At 42.9% G+C, this 26,378-nt stretch overlaps 1 protein-coding gene across 1 annotated transcript; it reads right to left on the bottom strand.

Annotated features, from left to right (window-relative positions):
• Positions 1–1,967: 1,967 nt before the first annotated feature.
• On the bottom strand, positions 1,968–25,257 carry RDH10 (retinol dehydrogenase 10). The gene is made up of 6 exons (XM_081204986.1): positions 24,189–25,257; positions 21,925–22,157; positions 7,316–7,414; positions 5,763–5,908; positions 5,173–5,304; positions 1,968–3,254 (listed from the first exon to the last, which is right to left on the bottom strand). The coding sequence occupies exons 1-6, from the start codon at positions 24,478–24,480 to the stop codon at positions 3,131–3,133; spliced, it is 1,026 nt and encodes a 341-aa protein (XP_081061112.1). The 5' UTR covers positions 24,481–25,257; the 3' UTR covers positions 1,968–3,130.
• Positions 25,258–26,378: the final 1,121 nt, after the last annotated feature.

Raw genomic sequence — 26,378 nt, 5'->3', positions numbered from 1 at the left:
CCTGGCATCTTTTGCATGCAGAGAATGTGCCCAACCACTGAGCTACAGACTTCCCTCGGGTGCAATGGTACAAATTATACCTGGGACTGCCTATCCTACATCTCTACCCGTTACTATTTACGGTAAGCATCCTTGTCCTTCTGTATCTTTACTGCTAACAACTGTATTTTCAGACAACAGGATGTCACAACCAATGTTCAGTTGCTGAACATTTGGTGCAGGAGAACCAGGTGTTTTCTCCAGGTAGCATTGGGCAGGGATGACACAGTATCATATTTTGCCATGGGGGAAGTTGGGTTTATCACTGAGCCAGTGCATAAATTGAAACAGTGAAGAGAGTGTGCAATGCAGTTGCACGGTGTCTGTAGCCGCTGTGCAGTTGCAGTACAAAACTGTTCTCTCTCTATACTGTATTTGTACTCACCCATCATCACTCTGATGACTGAGCATGCAAGTGTAGCCAGTTTAAAAAGGCAAGGGAAGTCTGGGAAGCCCCAAGCGAGTTGTCTGACTGAGCAGGCAGGCAGGCAAGCAGAGTGATCACGCATGGCAAGAGGGCTGCTATTCCTTGGTAGTCCAGCACACAAACCCCATCATTGCTATTGCTATCATTGGTGGCAGGGAGAGCAATGAAGGGGGGGGAGTCTTATGTGTCTTTCAGAGCTCAATTCACCTGTTGACTATATAGCCTTGGAGAAGGAGACATTGCAGTGAATGTAGCTCTGGTAAGCAAACACTGGGCAGTCAGTGAGGTACTCTCCACCTGCCACAAAGCCAGCTTTTCCTAGCTCCCTCAATATGACCTGCCTGAAATTAGGACCCCATTCCATCACTTGCATTACAGAGACAGTGCCTTGGATGACACTCCAACCCTTAATCTTAGCAACTTTTATTCAACCTGGTACTCTCTAGATATTTTGGACTTTAATTCTGATCATCTCTGAACATTAGGCATGCTGGCTGGGGCAGATGTGACCTGGAGGGCACAAAGCTGGGGGAGAAGAAGAAGAGTTTGGATTTGATATCCCGCCTTTCACTCCCTTTAAGGAGTCTCAAAGCGGCTAACATTCTCCTTTCCCTTCCTCCCCCACAACAAACACTCTGTGAGGTGAGTGGGGCTGAGAAACTTCAAAGAAGTGTGACTAGCCCAAGGTCACCCAGCAGCTGCATGTGGAGGAGCGGAGATGCGAACCCGGTTCACTAGATTACGAACCCACCACTCTGAACCACTACACCACGTTGGCTCTGGCTCTAAGGGAGGCTGCTAAGGAACTGCTGCTGTTGCCGTCACAAAGGGATCAGGTAGGACCAAGTCCTGGTGTCATCCACATTGCTTTGAAAATGCCCTCAACAGATTTTCCTGGGCGTTTGAGCTTGATGGTTTGTCCAATCTCGTCACCTCTATCAATCACATACCATATCTGTTGGAGCACTTGCTACGAGCAGGAGAAAGACTTCAGCAGCATTCAGTCGCTTTGCACTGGCAATTTCCCCTTTCCAACTGGGATTGAATGTTCAACAGGCATAGTCTCCTTACAAGTTTCCGTACTCAGCAGAAACCTTAAAGTTTCCACCCTGAGGACTTGCAGATGACAAGCAGTGGTCCACAGTTCATTGAGCGTATGACCTTGAAATATGTAACATGATCACACAAATGCCTTCTGTTTAACCCACCCCCCAGATGCTACCAAGAATCTACAAAGCTTCCGTGTCAAATAACTCTCCGACATTGACTTCCTCCCACAGCCCCCAATATCTCCTTCCAAACATTCACTCTCCAAAATTTCTCTTCCCCCTAACAGTCTGGTTCCTAGTTAGATGTTGTTGTGAGGAATATAGTACTGCAGCTAGTAATTTCTAGCTCTGAGCGCAACAGCAGCCAGCCATGCCACTCTTTGATAGTGGTTTCCTAGGCTCTCTCCAACCCAACCCAGAACCTTGTCAGCATTTAAAACACATACAAGGAGTTGCTTAAAGAACAAAGTGGCTCACTTTAATAACCACAAAAGTTGGTCACTATTTAACATGACATTCTAAAAAAAAAAAAGTCACCACAGGATTCGTTTTATAGTAAATTTACAAGCGGATGGTATACATTTAGATATAGAGGTAGAAGTTCACTGTTACAATATTCCACTAATACAGATGCTCAGATTCAAGGCACAAAATTGTGTTTTTTTACAAACAAAAAACCCAACTGCTTCTACAACGTGAACACTTTTTAAAAATGTTCGTGAAGAGACATTTACACACCCTTTCCATCCTTAAAACAGTCAAGTTGCATCCAGCATTAACCGTATCTTTGCAAATTAGCTGGCATAAGAATGAAGACTTGCTTTTTTTATCCACCTTGCTTGATTGCTTTTGAATTTTAGACAAGAGCTTGGGTAAAGTAATATTTACATATGAGAGCAATGAGGGGGGGGCAGAAAGGGTTTTGCCATGATATTTGGTCATAATTTAGATATGCCATTGCACCTCAAAACACAAATTAGCTTTAAGAAGCTACCAACTTTAAAAAGATTTGGGGTGGGAGTCTCTCTCAGTAATGGAAGGAAAAAGCCCTGCATTACTTCATTCCAAAAACTTCATAAAATGCACATTTTCCAGTTGAGTTAGGAAAGATTTGGTGTTCAATGGATGTAGGTGTTACACAGCAGAATTTCACTGAAATTTATCTGTTCTACGTAGCCTGGGTGAACCCGTGAAACACCGCCCCACTATTTCACCACATTTGTTTTAAAATATTTGCTCACAGAAAATACAAGAAAATATAATAGGTGCTGAAACAATTGCATCTTCTGGTTGAATGGCCATCTCAGGAGCAATCTTACAGTTTGTTTACAAAAGAGTAGAATGTTAATGTACATTTAGTGAAGTTTCAAAAGGGACAAGGGTGACCACTACATTTTATAAATTCACTTTGCCCATCACAGTTTCCAAGAATTCTATTACTTTATATACAGTATGTAAAAACATTGATTTTCTGTTCACTATACAGGTATAGGATCCAAGAGAATACCACAGTAAAATGTTAACTATTGCATCTGCTAACTGCAAGTGCACTTCACAATTCAGTCATTTAGTGTTGAACATAATTCAGCTACAAACACCAGTCCTTTGTAAAACGTTAAATTCCATTTTTTGCTTCATTGTTATTTGTGGCCTGTTTTCGTTGAGCAATGAAAGGGTACATGCACTTGTCTGCTCCCAGAAACCGGTACATACACACAACTGCTTCAAAAGGCAGGATGCTGAGAGGGGAAAGAAAATAAGAAACGTTATAAAACACTTTACATGACAATTGGTGAAGAATTGCTATTATTTATTAAATATGTATACCACCCTTCATCTGTAGAACTCAGGGTGGCTCACAACATAAAAATACAATATAAAAAAAACGAAGAATAAGTATCAATATTTACATATGATGCATTTATTTATTTAGACATAGATAAATGCCAGAAAGCTAAAAATACTGTCTGCAGTTACTGACCTCTCCTTGAAAGTAAGAAAAACAGACAAAAGACAATGTGCTATTTTCAGCTTAGTCCCTTTTGAAATAATCTTTTGTACGAGTAAACAAAGCCTTGGCACAATAACAATCATTGATTACTTTAAATATATGACTGTGTATGACAAATGTTTAAAATGTCATATAGCTATTAGAAGTTTATATTCAGATATTGCTCGCCCCCAATTTCTGAGCATTGATAAAGAGCCTCAGTTTTAAAAGAGAAATAGACAATGGGAGACCCTGAACACTTCACAGAAACTTCAGGGTAGCCCTCTCCCCCATCAGAAATTGGAGTGCCACATTGATATTTAACTGAAGGAAGATTTTGACACTGGACTAGTTTTTGCTATATACTTGCTGGGGCACTATGTAGAAACCTTTCAGAGATTAGATGAATCAATACTAACACTTCCAATTTTGTTTTGCATGCCTTTGTTGATGCCAGTTTTCAGTTTAAAAAACCCCAGAAATTTGAATTAAACTGAAAAGCAAGAACTTCTTCAGATCCAGGATATTTGGCAATGGAATTATTTGTCAAAGTTGCCTACTGAAGCAATGGGCATAGCTGCTCCTGCTGCCTCCATTAGCTTCACTGTGCAAGCAGGAGCTTGTGCCAATTAAGTTGAATTTGTGTGTATCATCAGAAGGCAAACAGAGGGGGTAGGAGTTCTCCAGAACTGAAGCTACAGTGCAAGAGCAGATAACTTAGTGCTGATTAGCTCCCCCGCTTATGATCCAAATTAAGGAGGCCAGGATGCCTCCACTACCCCCATTCCCACCTGTGGATTCCGCAATATGGAGACTTAGCAGCTGGACGGAAGGGGGGGTGTTTGGGAGGGAATCCTTTATTAAATATGAGTGCCAGGTGGGCCTAGTGTGGTGTAGTTTTTCTGCACTTCTGCAAACTATAACATTTCAAACACCACAAGGTCCAAGCGTTAGTTAAGTGCCTTAACATGTGATCCACATAGGCTGTTCTGGGGGATGTGTGTGTATTCTTAATATGCCAATATAAGATTAAAATAATTGGGGTGAGGAGAAATCTCTCTCTCCCTACCACAGCCCATGAACTTTTTACCTTTTCTAGTGCTGTGCCATGAACAGAGAGAGAATGCTGACATAAAGGGCACCAAAGGCACCTTTCTAGACAAATCCTCAGGAATGGTTTGTTTTATTAATTCAGAGAAAGATTGCTGTATTTGGGATCCAAAACTATTTCACTTCCATCAAAAACACTGTTTTCCTCTTGCCACACAGCTTGACTTGTATGCATTATTCAATAAAACATCATAAGTATATTATTGTACACTTGAGAAGTTTTTCCACCAACACAAGTTCCTACAGAACTTTTCTAGCTGTGCATTTATGACAGGCATAGGCAAACTCGGCCCTCCAGATGTTTTAAGACTACAATTCCCATCATCCCTGACCACTGGGTCCTGTTAGCTAGGGATGATGGGAGTTGTAGTCCCAAAACATCTGGAGGGCTGAGTTTGCCTATGCCAGATTTATGCTATCAGACTCTGACAAGAAGTCTTCCAGGGGTGAGACTAGTAAGAGCAAGTCCAAGATGCACAGCACTCCAATATACTGGGTACCCATTGGTCTGTTAAACGTTATACATTAATTGCTAGTCAAGATTCCAAGATAGTCACCTTTTCATGAAGGTGACCATATACATCAGGCGAGGTGTGCAAATCATAGGTTGGTCTGTAAGTATAGCTCTCATTGCTTGTTTTACACAGTAATCTGGCTTCAGTGGTGGAAGGAAAGGCTCAATTTCTTTTCTGAAAAAGAAAAACGAAAGCCTCATTTTAGAAATATACATGCAGAGAGAAGATTCAGCCAGAGTTAAAGCCACTTTTTACTTTAGAGGGAATGGTTTAAATATAAGCTTAAGTCCCATTGATTTTAATATGAGTCAATGGTTTAATTTGGGTCAGATTATGCCATTTGAAGCGTTTCTAAATTAAAGTCTGATCTAGATTAAACAAGTCTGTACATTTACCAGATATAAGAGGCATTTATGACACATCAAAAAGTGAAAGTTAAAATGCAGCTTGGCTTCAAATAATATTTGTGTTTCCCTGTTACATGAACAAAGTTAAAGAGATCATATTTATGTTTTGCAATGTAATCTTTTATTGCACTGGACCCAAAATATGTCATTTTTGTGGCATTTGATATAGCTATTATCTTTTTCAGTTACTGAAAAGAAAAGAAAAAACAAGCTAGTTGTGCTTACCTAATTCTGCAGCCTCTGAACATTCCTGTGTCTACAAGGTAAGGACAGACCAATGTTGTTTTAATGCCATCTTTTTCAGCTGCCTTCAGTTCATGGCTCAAAGATTCGTGAAAACCCACTGCTCCAAATTTACTGGCACAATAATCCTAGATTGGTAATGGAAGAAGCAAGTGTGTAAATATAGCAAAAATAAAGTGAACAGATTTGAAAGCACCGTTCATGTTCCTATTGAATCATTATATCACTTAATCAAAATCCTCTAAGCGGTGATAGCACTAACTGAAATGATTTCTTCTCATCTGTATTATTAGCTTCATGTAGCAGTGTAATGAGGGGCAGGAATGTATTGTCAGTTGTCAGCTTCAAGTCATAATACAAGGAGAAATGCCCCATCAATATGGAAGTGCATATTCTCTTTCATTCTGAAACCTCATGACTTGGGTTATCAAGGGAGAAGGAAACACGCAATGGGAAAAGTAACTGGGAGACAATCTTGCTTGTGGACCACCTTAAGGTGTGGATGGCTTAGTCTGGTAATCTGCCATTGTTTATTTGCCAGCCAGGGATATGAAGTCTAAACCACTTCTCCTTTAGCATTTCTATACCCTTTTCTGGCTTGCTTGCTTGCTTGCTTGCTTGCTCACTAAGAAGTTCTGTTCTTTACAACCTGTTGCAGCACAATGGCTAAATTAGACAATCAGTGTTGATTAATGGAATTATTGTTGGGAGTGTGAAAGACAAAAAAACCACCCACAGCTGTTCACAATTGTGCCTTCTTAAATCAGAAATAAAGATCACCATTGATATTTAAGTACATAAACACTGTATGTAGAGGAGTGACCAGTAAACGCTTTGTTTTCATCAAGTCACCAGCACTTATGATGACAACACAGCATGGGGCAGAGTGCTCCAGAAGTACTTAGTGTGAGGCTAGGAAAGAGAGCAGACAGGAGGTACCTTATTCCATTTTGATCACACAACTATCATTTTGAAATCTGTCATGTCACTGGTACTGTATTTTAATTTTGAAGTGTCTGAAGCAGGAATGCTGCCTTGCAACATCTAGATCAGGGATGGGGAACGTGTCGCCCACCAACTGATGTTGGAGTCTGGCTCCCATCATCTCTGACCATTGGCCATGCTGGCTGCAACAGATAGAAGCTGGTGCCCAACACCATCTGGATGGCCACAGGTTCTCCAACCCTGATCTAACCTTCACTATACCTACAATGGTAATTTTTGGTACATGTAATATGGTGCTGTATGGCACATGGGGATTACGACTATTAAATACCATACTGCTGGTATTTCAACAAGTGTTGCTCATTCTTATTCCCTGCACTAACTCTTCTGAGGAAGTCATTTCTAGAAAGTAAAAAGCCAAAACTGATGGTTACTCAACTGAATTCAAGTTGAACCTTGAATTTTCAACAGAAGTTAGAGCTGTGAGCTTCCCAGAAGTCTGAGTTAATTTGTACGCCAGCAGGTTCAACAACAGCATGAAGAACTTAGACATGCAAGATCAGTTTTAAAGTACAGTAATCTTAACAAACCTCCACTCCAGCGGTACTAAACAGGCCAAGGGAACTTGCAACAGTCACAATGTGTCCATGATTCAATTCCAGCATTTTGGGAAGGAATGCTTTAGTGGTCTACAAAGCAAGAGCACACGAGTTTGTTACGTAAGTGCCTACCATTCATTGGCCTACTTCTGCATCAGCCAAAATACAAGACTGCAGGCAATTGAGTGAATGGTACCCTGAGATAATTCTTACAGAGAAAATGTAGCACCCTAAGTTTGATTACAATTATGCCCAGAGTTTCCATTAGGCCAGATATACTTACCTTTCTCCCAAAGTCAAGTGGTCAGACTAACTTGTCTAAGAGACAGCAAGTTTGCAAAAGTAGTCATAACACACAAGGTTGTCTCTCTGTCCATCCCATTTTAGCCTCAAACATCCCTATGAGACTGGCACAAGGTCAGAAAGCTTCATGGGTGAGTGGAGATTCTAATCTGTTTTTCCTCCTAGTTTCCCTCCCTTACTCTTTAATCTTTACACTGCACAATTCTGGCAAAAAGCTCCTATTATAAGCGAGGAATGTATATTTAAAAATATGTACTGTATCTTGTTGTACTTAGAAATTTGCAACAATATATTGACATTGCTCAGACTAATGTATGGCTGACTTGTTTTTCACGTTGTAACAGGCATGCTAAGAGGCCAACACAACAACAGATGAAGTCTCCACAAAGCTCCATGTATAATCTCATCTCATGACACCTGCATATTCCTCCATGGACTTTGCTGAGATTCCACCTGCAGAAATATATTTGAAAGATTAAGCCATCTATAATTACTTTACAGCAGTTGCTTTGCAGCTGCCATGCAGTTGCAGGAAGTGACTCTGTGCTAGAATCGCATTTCTGCCAAATTGACTGCATCTGTAAGCCAGAAACAGGACTCATTTTTAAACTGCTACACCACTAGTTCTGTACTATTAAGGAAGCCCCCCCCCAATCCAAACCAATACTAGCAGCTTTTAAAGTTAAGTGGCTTCCTAATCTAAACAAACACAATTATTTTGAAATACTGAAAGCTAAAAAGGTAGGGAATTTTCTTGAACTTAAACCACTCGCTGCATTTGTTCACTAGGTAACTGACAGCCTAAACAATTTCAGCTAGAAAAAGACTGCTGCTGACTCAATCTAATTCCATTCTTATGGCGTCTCTGCTTTTTCCAATCAGAGACATCAAAACAGTTTTGCTCTAAGAATGTTCACATGTTCTTGGTGAGGCATTTCTGTTCGCAGGTGTTAAATGACTAACTTAAACCTCTGAACACCACACAAACATGTGTTTTCAATGGGCAGCTAGTGGATGACAGAAGATTAACAGGTTCTCCCATTCTCAGTTTCTTGCCTCGGCTCTTAATGAAGGATTTGCTACACTACAGAACTAACCTGGTTTGCTTGAGTCCCCCCTCCCCGGTCATCATCCTTTAAAGGAGTTCAAAACATGAGAAGTTTTGTTGCAAGGCACCAACTGCTACCAAATATCTGGGTCAAAAATTATGCTGGGAAGTCGTACTATGTAAGCATAATACAGTGCATGCTGTTTTTCCCAATAATGTACATTTTAAACCTGTAGTTATAAGGGAGATAATTAGGAATTGCACCGCTATTCCTGTGTTGTTCCTCTCCCTGCTAGTTGGAGAAGCTGCCACCAAATAATTTCACCATCTACCACACTTGCAAGCAGGGCAAGCGATGGAAAATGACTGGAGGACCAAGGAAAGGGCTGATATTGTATCTTGTAGGACTAACAGTCTCCAGTGCTGAGCCTTTTACAGAAGAGAGCTTGCATGTTTTAAAACATTTCTCTGCAGCTACAAATGCAGAAAATTCAATATAAACACTCAGTTCTCAGGGTGTGCCAACTGTTGGACTCCACCAAGTCTCACACACAGTTCTGTGTGCCCAGACCCATGATCAACCATTATGTTTTGAACTTCTCCCGCTTCTTGAAGCAAGGGGCATCTGCAAACATCTTTGGTATCAACGAAGACTGGACTATGGCTTCATTTATTGCCATGTGAGGGAACAGTTTATTCTAGGACATCATGGTTTTTGGTACAAGACTATTCTGCAGATGTGGCAGTTTTAAACAAACATAATTGTTCAGGAGTAGAAAGTAAAAAACTATTTTGAGCAGAAGGGAAATGTGAGAGCAAAAGCTGGCACGATGGGTAGGGGTTGTTGGGGCTAGTAAGTTGTACTTACTTACTTTCAAGTCTCCTGTTTCCCACTCTATATCTCATGCTTTCCTTTGCTTCATTGGGGGGGAAGAGATACTATTCATGGGAGAAAGATTGTTGTAATATAATGACATGGTGTCATTGTTCCCAATTCAAAATTTAAATCAGTTAATCTCCATTGGTTGCCTAGCTTCATTTTGGTTCTCAGATTGCTATCATAAGGCTCTTCTGGCTTCATTTACTGATGAAACCTCTCTCACACAGAAGGGGTGAGACCCAGACTTGCTCCTTAGAAAATAAGTTCCAGTAGAAGCTCTCACTTGACAAAGGAAACAAGAAGTGATATTTGCCAGTTCCCTGTTCCCTTGCTGCACTATTCTAGAGGGTCCTCCAACAGTCCAGAGCTGATTTTTGGGAAGTACAGAGTGCCGCAGCAGGGAAGAGAAATCTTGAAAAATCACCCCTCTGGTAGGAACATCCTGTGACTCAAGTTCTGCACTCATGAAGTCTGGATCCAATTCCCATACCACAAACCCACTCAGAACTACCTCGATTAAAGTTGCTCTCTGTACGGTACTTTTAGTACACTGAAAATAAAAACAAAAGTTCATTTTATGAAGCTTTGCTAGAAATGGCTTCACATGTAGCCCTCTTCCTCCAGCTCCTTGAACCATAACACCATGGAGTAATGCAATACATCTGAACTCAGTTTCATCTGAATTCTTTCCAGGATCTTCATTATCTCCACAACCAAAGTTCTACACCCAATGCTCTGCAGAGTTATAAAAAAATCTGGCACAAACATTTTGTCCCCGATAGAAGCCAATAACCATGGAATCGCAGGATTCCATTTTTCCTGGACTATACTATACAGTTCAGCTTGAACAATCCCTTGGGAGGAGGTAGAAACCCCCTACACTTAGAAAACTAGCAGGGAGAGGGCTAATCCTGGAACCCTCCTCTGACACACTAGTTTTCTACATGCAAAGAAACTTTGCCTTCTAGGGCCTGAATTGCTTCTCCACCTCCTCAAATAGCATACTCCATAGTGCAGTCCACCCCTCAATCATGTAACTTGTTTCTGATTCATGTTGATTAGCTCTTATTTAGAAGAGAAAGGCAGTTGCTATATGGGGCAGAACCAATTTAGATATATTCTAGTGGGAATTAGTCAGAAGTCATAAATTACCCTTTAGAAAGTTTCCTATCCTGATTACAAGAAGTGATTCTGCAACCACTTTTTACCATTTTTAAGATTAATGTTATGGACGTGATCATAACAAGAACAATGAAACCAAGTTATCTATAATCCTATGGTTATGAGGATATAACAAAGGAAGTTGATCTACCACAGCAGCCAATCAATCAATCAATCAATCAATCAATCAATCAGTAAGTAAACACAAGTTCAAACTTTAATTTGTGTATGAAGCTGAATTATTTGCTTGTTATTTTATAGTCTTAGGAAGATACCATACAATATTTTAAAATAGTTGAAAGATTTTTATAGCTCAAAAATACCAAGAAAGATGAATTATGAAAGCTTGTTAACTACTTTAAAAGCACCCAGACAAGAGTACAATGCAAGAATGGAACAGCAAATGTTTGAACAGTGCTAAAATGTGTGTAGCAGTAGAATTGTGTTGCAGACTAACTCCCCCCCCCCAATCCATCAGGTAAGATGCTAAAAAGTAGTGCCCTATAGTAGCACTGGAATCTACTTAATGGAGCAGCTGGGAGGGACAATGAAAATTTCATATCCTCTTGGCTCTGTCCTGTTAACCAGCTTCTTTGCACCATCCTGACATCATGAAAGAACTGGTTTAACTGGTTAGACAGCCATACAAGGAATTGCCTCAATTTCACATGGCAGCTACTCTTACTCTCAGATAGGCAGAATTCAAAATGATTTACCAAACTGTTCCCCATTGAGAGAACTTGAATACAGTTGCTTTAAAATGTGCTGAAAATGTGTTTAATCTGTATAGAGCTCTGTAGGATCTAGGATACTTGTTCTCCGCTGGAAGAAAGCAAGCTATGCACATTTGATAATATGAATAGGGACAGAGTTGCTGAGTACACCAAAGTCCTACCTTAAGAGCTAACAAAGGTTTAGTATTCAGCAGATAGCGCTACCCACTTTCAAAAATCTTCTCTGGCCATGAGGCCTAGACGTGCATGCAAAGAGATGCCAAAGAGAACACACACCTGCCTCTGCTTCCTTTTTGATGTTGTCTCTTTTTTTTAAATAATATTTATTAAAAGTTTAAGAATTAAAGAAAAAAGTACAAAAAAGAGAGAAAAAGAGAAAAAGAGCTCTTGATGTTGTCTTCCTCATGTCAAAATTTAAGAGCATAAGCTTATTTGGGCAGGAACCTGCCCTCATTCTTTGTAAACTGCCATGATAAATAACAATAGTCAATTATCCAATATTGGACATATTCAAAGCAGACCCATTGAAATCAACGGGTGCAAGTCAGCCCACTGTTTTCATTGGGTCTGCTCCAAGCATGACTTTAATCACCCAGTAACTGCTAAGAGCTGTTTGAAATACCAAGCCTTCAAAGATGACAACATTAGTGTAAACTACTCCTGTGTATATTAGGAGCACATTCAGTTTTGTACCAAGAGCTAATTGATTGTCAAGAACAGAAAGGGCTTTCCCAGTGACATCCTTCTACTTGTGATAGTCTAAACTTTTTCAGTCCATGGGTCACTGTGGGCCAACCCACCAAAGGTCATATCCCAGTGGTAAATGTGGCAAAATTGAAGTGGGTGTGGCCATCTTTGTCTCTCTCAGGAAAATTTGCCCCTCCCCACTGTCATGGTGGTGGAGGAAGCAATTTTCCTTCATATCACCCTCTCTGTTTGAATGGGAAAAGGAGGGAAATCTTGCCAATCTGCATCCCCATCAAGGCACTGGGCTGAGTAACACCCGGTTCCATGGGACATGAAGACTGTATCCTTTCCCTGCAAATCAGAATAGCAGGGGAGAGTGATCAGCATCCTCACCATGGTGCTGGGCAGAGGTGCTTAGCCCAGCGCTATGATGAAGATGAAGATTGTTCTGTTCCTGCTGGTGCTCTTCAAAGCTGCAAAGTTGGGTTGGGGGATCAGTGGGCCATTAGGGAAGGCTTAGCAGGTCAGATCAGGCCCACAGGCCTCCATTTCACTACCCACTATTTAAAGGGTAATGAAATACAACACCACAATTAGTAAATAGCCCAAAATAATAAAACATAATATCCTGCATTTGCATAATATCCTACCAAGGGAAGGCTTCTGCAGAATGTGCTGTAAATAAAGTAATAAATGCATAGGTTAACAGCAACTGTCAGTCTACATTCACCAATAAGGTATTTATGGAAACATGAGGTGGGGCAGAGAGGAGAGGGGGAAAGGAACACACGTCTTGTTAATGAGACCACAGAAGTTGGGACGGTATCTCCAGAGTTTCTAGGGAGTGGGCTAAGAAGTGGGTTATGTCCTAAGTTTATCCCTGTAGGAATGGGTTGTTCAAATATTGGCTTAAGGAGTCAACAAATCAGGTTTTGATTGTCACAGCCATTTGTCTGCCACAGAAATGTTAAACCCTAGCCAAAGAACTAGGCTAAGGCTAGAATAGGAAGATTGCAATGCTGCCCAATACATTCTTTCAGCCCAGCCAGACGTTGCCACTTCCATAGCATACGCCAATGGTTTTCAAAACTTTCCATCTCCAGCAGTGCCAGATTTACGTATAAGCTAAACAAGCTATAGCTTAGGGCTCACTCTCTTAGGCTCCCCCCAAAAAATTAAAGGGAAAAAAACCCTGGATGTACATTTCCAAAATATAAGATAAAAAACAAATAAAATAAAACTACATACAGCAACAGTGTTTTGTGTTATGTAGGCTCCTATGATATAAGTAATAGGCCCCACCTGCTATATAAAGGGCCCCATTACCTTCAGTAGCTTAGGGCCTCATCAAACCTAAATCTGGCCCTGATCTCCAGGGAACCCTTTCCACATAGATGTGCTTGCCATAAACATCCTGTGCTCTGCATAGTATTCTGTTCATGTGCAACTCTGTTGGCCAGGCTGTTGGGATTCACCCTTGTCCAATGTAAGCCAAAGGTGAGGCCTGGAACACATAGTCTTCTACACCAGGCATAGGGAAACTCGGCCCTCCAGCTGTTTTGAGACTACAATTCCCATCATCCCTGACCACTGGTCCTGTTAGCTAGGGATTATGGGAGTTGTAGTCCCAAAACATCTGGAGGGCCGAGTTTGCCTATGCCTGTTCTACACTGAAGCACTGGAAGAGGAGAATGGCAGATATAGGCAAGATATCCGAGGAAGGTACCGATTACTCAGTGGTCCCCCGTTAAGGTTCTGAGAAATGCTAGGATTACCTGAAAATGCTATTACCTCAGTCTATGCTATTATCTGGGTCAAGGACTTGGGGACAGAAGGATAAGTCTTGAACACAGGCAAACTTCATGGTGCAGGCTTAGAACTTGCCCGTGTACACAATCCAGTGTTAAGATTTCTGGCCTCTGAATAAAGTAAAACCAATTACATTTAACGTCAGTGGCAAGTTCCAAATTGTTTAGCTATTGCTTTACTACTATTTCGTCTATTCAAGACAGACGCACACAGCCTACCCTAATTCAGGATTATCAGGAAGCAAAAGCAGTTGGCACACACTTTTAAAAAAAAGAACAGCAAATAAAGAAAAACCTGTAAAGGTTAGTTTATTTTTAGGTATAGAATCTAAACAGCCAAGCCCCATTAAAGGAGTCACCTTTTGTTTTGCACAGCTCATTATACGTTGGAAGTTTCTTAGCACCACAAGCTTAAATCCCACTTACTAATGCATTCCACTGCTACTTGCGAGAATTCCTCACGTCATTTGATTAGCCCCAGAGCCACGTTTCCATTTGGTTATGAAATAAATGAATAATGTAAATATCTATACTGTCCCCCCCCCCGACACCAACTCATGTGTCATTATTCTTCGTCACTCACATGCACATAAACATGTTTTCTTAAGAGTGCTAGATATAATGGGACCATTTAACTGCACTATTCTGTAGCTGCAGTGACCACAATCTCCTCTCCAAGAACACATTCATCCATTTATGCTAAGCCATGGTTTAAAGTTTAGTTTTATGTGCAAAACCAGGTCACAGTATGTACTTCTCTTTCAAATAAGAGACGAAGCTTATGAATCGGGGTGGGGGGGTGGGGGGAGAGACCTGTTTGCCTAGACCCTTCTGACCCCTGGATCTAGCAAGTGTTAAAATATAAGCCAGGCTAGCTTCCTGGATTGAGGTGATAGCCTGGGTGATGAACCATTATGGGAAACAAAGGAAGGGAGCAATACTCGCTATTTACAGCGTACACATTATCAGTGTTAGATTCTGACTAGCCCAAAGGGTCTGAGCAAGTTCCTTTTTGCATAGGTAGAAACCCATTTTTAAACGGATAAGAAATTTGCATGCAAAAATGCCTTTTCTTAAGGAGAAACTTTTCCTTATAGCATGAAGCTGGAAATGCTGCTGCTGCTGCTGTTGCATTTTTAAAAATGGGTTTCTATTGAGGTAGAGCAGGATACTCTTAATCTCAGGGCAGTGGATTCCTGCCCCATGTTGGGCGAAAGATTCCTGCATCGCTGTTGGTTAGGGTAGATGAGCCTCGTGGTCCCTTCCAATGTTACTATGATTCTATGAAAAGTGTGAACCTGCTCAAGCTCTTGTTGCAGGGTGGGGGCCCTCAGTCCCTGAGGCCAAATGTGGCCCTCCAGTCCTCTCTTACCTGGCCCTCAGAACTCTCTCCAGACCACACCTCCTTACTCTCCCTGCTTCACAGCCCCAAGTCTTTTTGTCTGCTGGAATGCGTCCCTGAACTCTGATAATTTATCTTGCTTGAATGTTAGGTGAACTGAAAGCAGTGTTGCCGAAGACAAGGATGTATCTTTATCTATCTATAAACATAGGCTCCTTCACTTGCAGTGGGAAATGGTATTGTCAAGCAAGAGCTCCATCATGGAATATTGCCAATTGTGCAGCTCTGCTTATTGAGGGATACTTTTGATCTAATCCGGTATTTAAAAGGTGCAATACTTTCACCCTGCCCAGTTAAACAAACTTGAGTGTTGCAATAGCTTCACCTCTATGTTGCAAGAGCGCACCACTTAAAATCCTAGAACAAGAAATGTTTGTTGTTGGTTACGGCTTGTGGCTGTGCTCAACCTTTTTACTTTCCTATAATACCTGCAAATCTGCCCCCTTTCGGCCCGATCCTTGAGTAGTGCATGGAAGATGGTATGTAATCATCCATGAATGAATCCCAAGAGACAATTTGGCAAGCTGTTATTAACAATTAAATGGATAAACACTGCTCCTTTTTAAAGGAAACATAGTATGTAAGCACAGAAGAAACAGTTCTGGCCTGAAGGGATTGTCTAGAACCTATGGGCAGACAAGAGTAGAGTGCCAAGCAGCTTAGGAAACAGAGTGTGTGGCTGTGTCATTCCCAGGGAACCAAGGTCTAGGAAAAATGAACCTGAGCTGGTTAAACATTCATTCTAAGCCAGTAGAGTTTTGTGTGAGGCTTCTGTTTCAATGAAGAAGCCAACACTGCATTTGCCCCTTTAAGCAAGTCTCTTGTTCCTTTCCAGAAGGATAGTAATTTCAGAAACAGAAGGATGGAGGACCCAGAAACATGAACAGGTATAAAACGGTACATTGGCATGTGTAAATTATTTTGAATTACAGTTAGATGGAGGGATAAAGAGATACCCAGGTATGTGGGGGGGGGGAGCCTCCTTTGCTTTGAAAAGTATTTGAAAAGTATTTAGCAACTTGTAGTAAGCAGAAGCCAAGACCTTCAGGCTACAGGGCGGGGCAGGCACAGGACAGAAGAAGCTAAACTCACCAACCTCTTCCTGTTCACAGGTAGAGATGTTATACATTTGAAGTTCTATTTCCACTCCTGTTCTTTGCATTCCAGCTAAACTATCACAGTTCTAGGATATTGGGCACCCATACCTAACTACCAAGAACTATCAAAATACTTCCAAGTGCAACTTATACAGGAGTGTTTTCTCACACTCCTTCTTTCCTATTTCAACTAGTGTATGCCAAGTCTTTGGATCAACACAGTAGTGGAAGCTAAGCCAAGGATCAAATAATACATTTGATAAGGGATTGGGGGGGGGGGAGCAACATGCAAGTTATGTAGCAAACAAATACAGTGGTACCTTGGGTTAAGTACTTAATTCGTTCCAGAGGCCTGTACTTAACCTGAAACTGTTCTTAACCTGAAGCACCACTTTAGCTAATGAGGCCTCCTGCTGCTGCCACACTGGCGGAGCACGTTTTCTGTTCTCATCCTGAAGCAAAGTTCTTAACCTGAATCTCTATTTCTGGATTAGCGGAGTCTGTAACCTGAAGTGTATGTAACCTGAAGCGTCTGTAACCCGAGTTACCACTGTACAGTGGTACCTTGGGTTACAGACGCTTCAGGTTACAGACTCCACTAACCCAGAAATAGTACCTTGGGTTAAGAATTTTGCTTCAGGATGAGAACAGAAATCGTGCTCTGGCGGCGCGGCAGCAGTGGGAGGCCCCATTAGCTAAAGTGGTACCTCAGGTTAAGAACAGTTTCAGGTTAAGAATGGACCTCCAGAACGAATTAAGTTCTTAACCACTGTATGTAGATCTTTGGGTAAGCTTAAACTGTCCCAGGCTCATACTATCTTACAATTTAAATAAATGCAGTGTGTTAAGGGAGAGAAAGATAGTACACAGTAGGGTTGCCATAATTTGAAGAGGAAAAAGAGGACACATTTGCCGGTGGTTGGGGCAGGGGACGGGAAGGAGGGGGTGCAGGAGAGAAGATGCTGGCCTAGATAGCCCCATGGTTTCACCCTCCAGGATCCTTTTTATGGTCCTATGCAGAGGTGTATGTGGGGGAGGCACACCACGGGGCCAGCAGCATGCCCGAGAATGAGGACATTTTGGCAAATACAAAAAATCCGCCAGGACAGAAATTTTACTTGTGGGGGGAAAAGGACATGTCCTGGAAAAAGAGGACATATGGCAACCCTGGTACACAGGGAGAACCCAAGTTTAACAAGAATCATTTCCAAAGCAACTGTAGTTATCTTACTGAAGTTCACTGGCTAATGAAAGTGTCTAAAAGATATTGAGGGTGTACTCACAAGCAAGCTCCCTCTGCTAAAAAGCTGGTTGGTCTATATTTAGATTTTTGCACAGAAACTGCCCCCCATTGTCAGCCTTTGCATTTAATCAGTCAAACTGTTGTACTAAAATATTGTAAGGTATTTCTAAATACACAGAACAGTCTATAGTACTATTAAGCATGTTGTACTGCCTGGCACCACCTCAGTTCGCTCTGGAGGAGGCAAAAAGCCAATGTGCAGGCTCCAAATATGGTAGATATATACATGACATCTCAAAGCTATTTTTAGCTCTGCTTAAGTGTTTCCATAAAACAGATTTTAAAAAGCAGGAGTGTGCCACCGATTCTCCCGCTGCCTTCTCTCCTACACTCTGCTTCAGGTTTAGAAGGGCTGGCCCAAGACAGTTTGGCACCTGAGGCAAACTATAAAATGGTGCCCCTCGCCAGGGGAGAAGGGACTAGTGAAGATCTACATGAAGAACAAGGGTGGGAGGAGACCAGCAGTAACTCCTATTTGCCAAGAGGCCACTGTAGATGTGGCATGAGGGCTGACGAGTTGGCCTCCAAGGAGTATGCTGTAGATTTTGCTGCTACCATAGCAGCAGCAGCAGCAGCAGCAGCAGCAGCAGCGGGGAATGCTTTCCTTGGATTTGCTGCCCTATGGCTCCTGCTGCCTGAAGCAGTTGCCTCAGCTTCCTTCATGGGTGGGCCAGCCCTAAGGCATGGTGCAGCCTGGTGTATACATATCAGTACTAACAATGACTAATGATTACTAGGATTGCCATCATAATCAGAGCTACAAATCTGCATGCCCTTGCATGAGGGAATCCAGGTGGCATTGGCCATGGTTAACAGGGATAAAGATTCAACACAGAACATAGAAAGAAGGAGGACCAAAAGTAATAGGAAGGGAGCAGGCACATTTACAACACACTACTTCTGCTAGGCATGGTTAGTGGCCAAGGGATGTCATGTCTACTCTGCACCAATCCTGGAGACTACACTCCTGGAGACTGTACAAGCACCCTCATTTTCAATGGTTTTCATAGACCTAATGCAGGACTTCTATTGGGAAGTCTGTCTTTTTGAGAAGATGCTGCAATTTGACATAGCCCATTGCTACATACAATAGATACAAAGTCTGTTGAATTGCCCACATATCAAATAAGGCAGGTTCTACACCACCTGCCAACCTAGTTCAATGAAGGAAACTTTGCCACCTTTCTTGAGGAGTTGGCTAGCCAAAACAAGATCTGGACATGTTACAGGTTCCAAATAAGCCTGCAAATATATGGCTTGAACACAGCAACATTTTCTCTTTCAAATGGAGCAAATGAACTTAGCTAACACCTTAGGTACAAAGAGATACCTGGGCTGATCACAATATTGAGGGGGTAATTCAGACTCTGTGCAAGACCCAGATTAGTACAACAGGCAATAACTTCAATAGGTGTTTACCCTGCTGATGATCTCCTGATCAACACACAACAAAAAGACTATCACACCCCATACCCTTGGGCTTACACTGTCATAAGGAGGTAGGAAAACGCGCATAGGACTGTATCCTAGGAATTGAATGAAGTGGAACTTACTTTTCAGTAGTCATGCCTAGGATTAGTCTGTAAGCAAGCTTAGATGCATACCAAGTGAGATTCAAACAGATCACTCATACTTTCCCATGGGCAGAAGGTCAAGTTGATAATATTCTCAACAAAGCATCACAACACGGCCAGAGGAGGACATCATGTATGTAGCACTAAACCATGGTTTAATGTTACTTGGAAGTACAACAAATAAGAAATCATGCACCATCTCCTACCATGCTGGCACTATAAGAGATATTGATAGAGAATTCTAGCAAAGATTATTCAGACTGGTATACATAGAAGGTGAAGCAGTATTGCTGTTCAAAAGGCTTGATTTGGTTGCACTGACAGTGTTTATTCTCTGAATCAACAACAATCCTGTTTGGAACCACATTCCCCAAGAAAAGCAGTGTTTGTTTCTTATCACTTGTGGAGGTGATTCAGCGCTCTCTCTCTCTCTCTCTCTCTCTCTCTCTCTGTGTGTGTGTGTGTGTGTGTGTTTGACAGCTGTTCCCTCATTATGCCTCAAAGAGCTTTGGCTTTTCTTCATTATAGCAGAATCCAGAAATCTGAAGCAAGTGGACACTATTTAATTTCACCAAGGTCAACCAACTGGAAAAGCCAATGTAAAATACCAAGTACGTATACTGAAATTGAAGCACCAATGTACCTACTAAAGGCTCTTCCCAATTTTTACTTATTCCATTTCTTTTGCTACTTAATTTGCAGAAATTAATGATTTAAACATCCTCTTCCTTTGTTTATATTGTTCTACATTTAGGAAACTAGCAAATGTATCCAGTTACCTAAGTCTGGGAAACAAAAGAACAGCTTGAGCATCCACTTTGGAGAATAATTTATTGATAAAAAGCATTAATAAAAGGGTTGTGGGTTGCTACTTGAAACTATACAACACTGCATGACAAGGTATTGACTTGTTTAGCTGAAATAGGCCTGTCAAGTTCAGTCCACATGACAAAGGTTAGCTCCAGAGAGGTGCTTCAAAGGGAAAAGGAGCTTGAAATGTCTTAAGTATCAAAATGGTTTTCAAAACATACCTAAGGCTGCAATCCTTAGGGGGTGCGAAACATTTTCTGGTTTCCCCCACTAAACAGAGAGTGGGACTTACTTTTTCAATAGACATGAAGAGCACTGCATTATTATGTTTCCATTGTTAAATTAGGATTTTTAAATGAATCCTTAGAATACACAATAATGTTGCGCGTTATTGTTGAATTAGATGCCTGAAGCAAGAGCAGCTGGGCAGGCTAGGATCCGCCCATATTTTAATGACAATGATGTCATAAGTGACCACTTCCAAGAACTCTAAATTTTTACAGCTATGCCACAAGCATGCATTTACTCAGTTACCAAAGTTCCCTGTTTTTACAAGTATAAACTGGGTGTTTGCATTTCATTTTTGCAGAAAAATCCCTCAGGCTCATTCTAATTGTAAAACATTTAAACCAATATCTTCTGAATTGTTCAAATAGTGTATGATGAAACTGGATCTTCCTTCAGTTCATGCTTTACTCACTGAACAGAATGCTTGACATAAAGGTCATGAACCAGTCTTCTACTCTCCTATCTTAAGATAGGCACAGCAAATATTTAGAACTCTCAGTAACATGGAGTTTGCAGAGTATTTCAACAGTATAGATGCTGTAATTGACACTGGATATTATGCAGTGGATTTTGAAGGAAATTCAAGAAAATATTTCTGAATATAGCCTGGTATTTAGGCAAAGTCTTTAAAAAGTCGCTCTTTATAAACATTGGTCCAAGTCTTCCCAGGAAAACAGAGGAGAGAAAAATTTGCAATATTCTCTGCATATCTGTAACGTCCCACTCTTTAGGCTGCAATCCTGTATGCACTTACCTAAGAGTAAGTCTCATCGAATACAGTGAATTAATTCCAACCCAACATGCATACAATAGAACTTCGGGTAGAAAAAGCAGCACTTGCTCAAACTCTATGTGGGTATCTTACACCATACTATTTAATGTGGTACCGTCCAGCTGCCATAGACTACAACTCCCATCTTCCATAACCTTTGACCATGCAGGCTGGAGCTGATGGGAGCTAAGAGTTCAACAACCTCTGGAAGGCACCATGTTGACTACCAAAGACTTCTGTTTTGCACTATTAAGCGATGGTTCCACAGAAGATAGCCAGAAGAATCAAGGGAAAGCTGCATAGCTTAGTATGAAAAGTAATACAGCCAAGACTTCTGCTGTTGGGAAAGCTTCTGCATGGGACTTTGAGCAGATGCTACCATTTGTAACATTGGGCTCAGTGGACCAAAGACTCAATCAGTGTGGCAAAAAGGCCAGCCGATATCTCTGTATACCAGAGGCTCTGACCCAGACAGCATTAGCCACATTCAGGTCCCAATGAAATCAACAGGGTGAAAGTTTGTTGAGACTAACTTGCCCAATTGTTGTTTTTAGTTGAACACAATTTTCTCAGGATCTGGCTCAGTGAGTAAGATGGGCAAAGTAACAGAAGGCCCAAATTATGCAATGCTGTCACACAAAAACAAATGCTGTCCTGAACAAATTGTGATTTCATTTTATAGGGAACAGACAGACTAGATCTCAAATGTAGGAACATAAATAGATATACTTACCCAGAAGTGTGCGTGGCAGTTAACCATCATGGTCCTTTCAATAAGCTCATCGGGACATTCCAGGAGATGGTGTCCAGAAACCACACCAGCATTATTAACCAGGACTGAGACTTCACCAACTTCTTTGCGAACTCTCTCAGCAGTTGTGTATACGTTCTCTCTTTTGCTCACATCACAAGTATATGTGTGGACTTGCAAGTTGTAGTGAGGTACCACTTCTTCACCATGCCCAGCTACTTACAGGAAGCCAGACAAACAAGGGGTGGGGGGGGGGGAGAAAAGAAAGAAAACGATTTCAAGTATCATGCAATGCTTACATATCAGAAAATAAGTGGACAGCTTGATCCACAAACCACTTCAGATGGAGTTTTTAAATTTGAGGGTATGGGAACATGCAGCTTGAATGTTATATTTACTTAGAAATAAGTCTTACTGAGTTCAGTAGATTTAGGGCTTATTCTCAAATATGAACAAGACTGCAGACTTTCTTTTTTTGTTTTTTGTTTAAAAACCCAACTATTCTATTTGATAGGTTTGTGCAAATGGTGCACATGAGCTAAATTAAGCATGATGATGATGGTGGTGAAACAAACTGGTGAAGCCATTTGTGACACTACAATTCTAAACAGTATACTCAAAAGCCAGTTCCACTGAGTTCAATGGGACTAACTCCCAGGTCACAGAGTCTAGGGGTAAAGTCAAACCATTGGAGAGTTGCAGCACAAATATGTCAGACCATTGCTTTCCATGTGTATCACACTGCATCTCATACAACCCACAACCTGGATTTCTGTGCAACAGGCAGCAAAGAGTATTCCCATTTCACCACCCACAAGATTTACTGTCCCAAATACGCCCAGACCTCCTTTGCTATCTCCACTTGGTGCTCTCCATTTAATGGCCATATTAAATTCCATTGGAATCAATTATTTCCTTCTCTTCTTCTGTTCCAGGAATAGGCAACAGTCGGGTAGAGCATAGGAACTCAGTGTTAGAACATATGTTTTGCATGCAGAAAGTCCCAAGTTGAATCTCTGGCATCTCCAAGTAGGATTGGGAATGTCCCCCATCTGAAACCCTGGAGTCTCACTTTCAGGTAGTATAGACAAAACTGAGCTAGATGGACAAAAGGCAGCTTCCAATATTATTAGTAAACATTTGGTTAATCCTCCCCTCTTCCGATTCTTGGTTGTGCATTTCAGATGGGGTGGCCAGACCTTTACACAGTTTTCTGAAAATGGTCAACGAAGGCTCATTTGCTTTTATTCCTATTTTAACACCTGCACATTCAATTTAAAATTTGCAAACCGCTGCAGCCCAGCATACCAAAGCAAGAAAAGTTCCTCAATTTCAGCCTTGCCTAGAATTTCTGGAATCCGAGATAACTGTTGTGCAGTATTTGGAGTACTCAATGAAATGGACCAACATGACTCAGTTAAGTCCCATTAATTTCAGTGGAGAAGTTAATTGAATACCAGTCATTGCCTTTAGTGTGCCAATCTCTGCCTCTGTAAAAAAAATAAATCACTGCATCCCCCCAAAAAAACTTCTTGGGTGGCAAGAATGGAGAATATTCCCCTAAGACCAAGTCGTTAAAAAACCCCACCCAACACTTTTTCACACAATAGGAGGACTTACGAATGTTTGCAACTCAGCCACCCTTGATAAAGAGGCAGGTAAAGTCACTCTGGAGAACACTACAAGCTGTACAAGCCGTTGTCTCTTTCTCTTCCCGCCCAACCATGTACAGATCCGTGTGCCAGAAAAGCATCCTATCAAAGAACTCCACAATCTGCCTTATTGCCCCTCTTTCTGTTAAAGAGAAGACATCCCTTGCCCCCGGAAGACAGAATGATCCTCAAAGTTAATCTAGAACTTTGTCCAGGTATCGGCAGGAGGTCTCTGCACAAGAGCAACGATCCAGGAGGTAACAGTTTCAGCTACTACTATTGCCGCTGCTTTTGAAATGTTTTCCCTTTCCTATACCCTCTTCTCTCCAAATCTTGCACTTTATTTTAAAGCACCCAAGGCTGCAATCCTGCACGCTTACCTGGGACTAAGCCTCACTGAACTTAATGGGGCTTACTCCCGAGTAGACCACGTGCAGGAGCGCGCTGTTTTTTAAGTATCGATAGGAAAAACCCTTGCTTTTCTTTCCTAGAAGGAAGTGGCGCTTGCTTCTCTTGTTTGCCTTTTAAGAACCCGGGGCTTCCCAAGCTCATCCCCGTTCCCACCTCAGCGACCTTCTCCCGCCGGTCGGTTACCTTTCTGAGCAGCGACCACGGCTTCCTCGGCGATCTCCCGGTAGATGTGCCGCACCATGCCCGCCGTTTCCTCGTTGCTCTGCGTGTTGATGTCCCAGAGCACCAAGCGCGCCCGGCGGCGGGCAAACTCCAGTGCGAAGAGGCGGCCCAGCCCACTGCCAGCGCCGGTGATGAGGCACACCTGCCCCGCCACGCTCTTCTCCTTGGGGCGCATGAGCCACTTGGCGGCGGCCACCACGAACGCCCAGAGGACCTTGAAGGTAACCACGAAGAACTCCAGGATGATGTTCATGGTGGCGGCTCCCTTGGAGGGCGGTCGGGGAGCCGGGAGGAGCAGCGAGAGAAGCGGGCGACTGAGCAGCAGCAGCAGCTCGCGGCGCCCTAAAAAGGCTACTTCGGAGTCCCCCCGCGCGGAGAAGCCGGGAGAGCGCGCACGCCTCGACAATTCAGCGAGGGGCAGCGCGCCCGAGCATAGCCAGGGGCGCAGAAACTGCCCGCTCTCTGCCTCCTCGGACAGCGAAGGGAGCGCGCAAGCTGCTTCCGCGCTTAAGGCAGGAACTCTGCGCTAGGCACCGGCCAAGCCTCCTAAGGGCACCTCAAGGGCCGCCTCCGGCTTCGCTCTTTCAGTCGCCTTCGGTGGCGGCGGCGGCAGTGGCCACTACTTCTTGCTACGGGCACTCTAAAGGGCAAATCTCTCAGCGCCCTCCTACCCTGAGGTGACCACCGCGAGCGGCAAGTTAAAGCAGCGCACGGAACAAGTTTCCCTCGGAGGTTCCTGCTGCGCTTCCTCCGCGCTCTCAGAACAAACACGCCCCGCAGGACTCACGCGAAGGGGCGTCCGACTGCCACCTTCCCAGCTCGCGGAAAAGGCTGAGCGGTGAGGCGGCCGCGGCTGCTGCTGCTCCTGCTCCTACTACCCCTCTCACGCTCCTCGCGCCTTAGCCCTACCTGTCCCCTCCGCCTTGCGGCTGTGCCCAACCTCAGCACCTCGCCCCTGAAAGTGAACATTTTCCCACCACTCGGCGCTCTATATAGCCCCGGCGAGAGGAAACCAGGCCCCCCTCCGCCAACCCTCCCGCCCCCAAACCCACCATCATCCGCGCTTCCCAGCCCGGCCCCGCCTCCTCGTCGCCCACTTTGCATTCCTAGGCCTTCCCCCGTCTATTCCCGTCACGTTTCCGCCCAGCAGCGCCGCCCTCCTTTATTAACCAGAGAGCCCAGTCCGGCCACGACGGCGCAGTCAAGCGCAGCGGCAGCGCGAACTGTTCCCCGCGCTGCTAGGCCCACCCAGCCTGTGCGATCTGCGCCTCTGCTGCCTCTTTTCTGTTTTCTTAAACAATCATGTTCCTGAGTGCCACGACCTCCAGGAAGCACAGGCTGCCGAGAGTCGCGCTCATGTGCACACTTTTTTTAATATATAAAAAGGAGAGTCGCATTTAAAGCGATGGTACCGTAAACGTGGAAAGGGGGCGGGCAGAGTATGCAGGACAGAACTGTTGGTACACTGTGCGATTTTTTTCCCCTACTCAGAAGTAAGTCCCGTTGAGTTCTTTGGTGCTTTCTCCTAGGCAGACCACAGGGTCTTTAAGCTTTTGTCAGCTCACCTTCATGTGAGCGGCTTCGCCCACAGTCCGTTACCCTCGGAGACAGAGCTGCAACGCTAAACTGGGCAAGCCTAACTGAACCCGTTGATTTGAATGGACTTAGGCGCACCTAACAGCATAGGATGGGGCTGCAGTCCGACGCAGCACGCTGACTTTCAGCGTGACAGTAATCCTATGTGTTCTTACTCCCGAGTATCTGGGTAGAGGCCTAAGCGTTGGCAAACAGTAAGCTTCGTGCAGGAAACTATATTTTCGTGCCACACTGGCCACTAAGGCTTAGCTATTCCTTGGGGAGAAGTTAATACAAATTGCCTACATTCACCATAATGCATAGCGACAGGTCTAGACTTAAGGCACAGCTGGCAAAGACTACAGAACCCATGATGCACTGAAGCAATAATTTTTATTTTGCCCCGCCCCATTTGACAATGTATGCTGGGAGATGTAGTTTTAACTTGTCATCTATCAATTTTGAATTTGCTCCGAGTTTCATTGTGCTTACGCTGTAGTCCAATATACGTTTGCTCAGAGGTGTTCAATAGGGCTTTAGTCCCAGATAAGTGTATATAGGAGTGCCCATCTTAAT

Source organism: Podarcis bocagei, assembly GCF_964188305.1.
Source record: "Podarcis bocagei genome assembly, chromosome: 8".
Classification (NCBI taxonomy): domain Eukaryota; kingdom Metazoa; phylum Chordata; class Lepidosauria; order Squamata; family Lacertidae; genus Podarcis; species Podarcis bocagei.
This window is presented reverse-complemented; position numbering and strand designations above follow the sequence as displayed.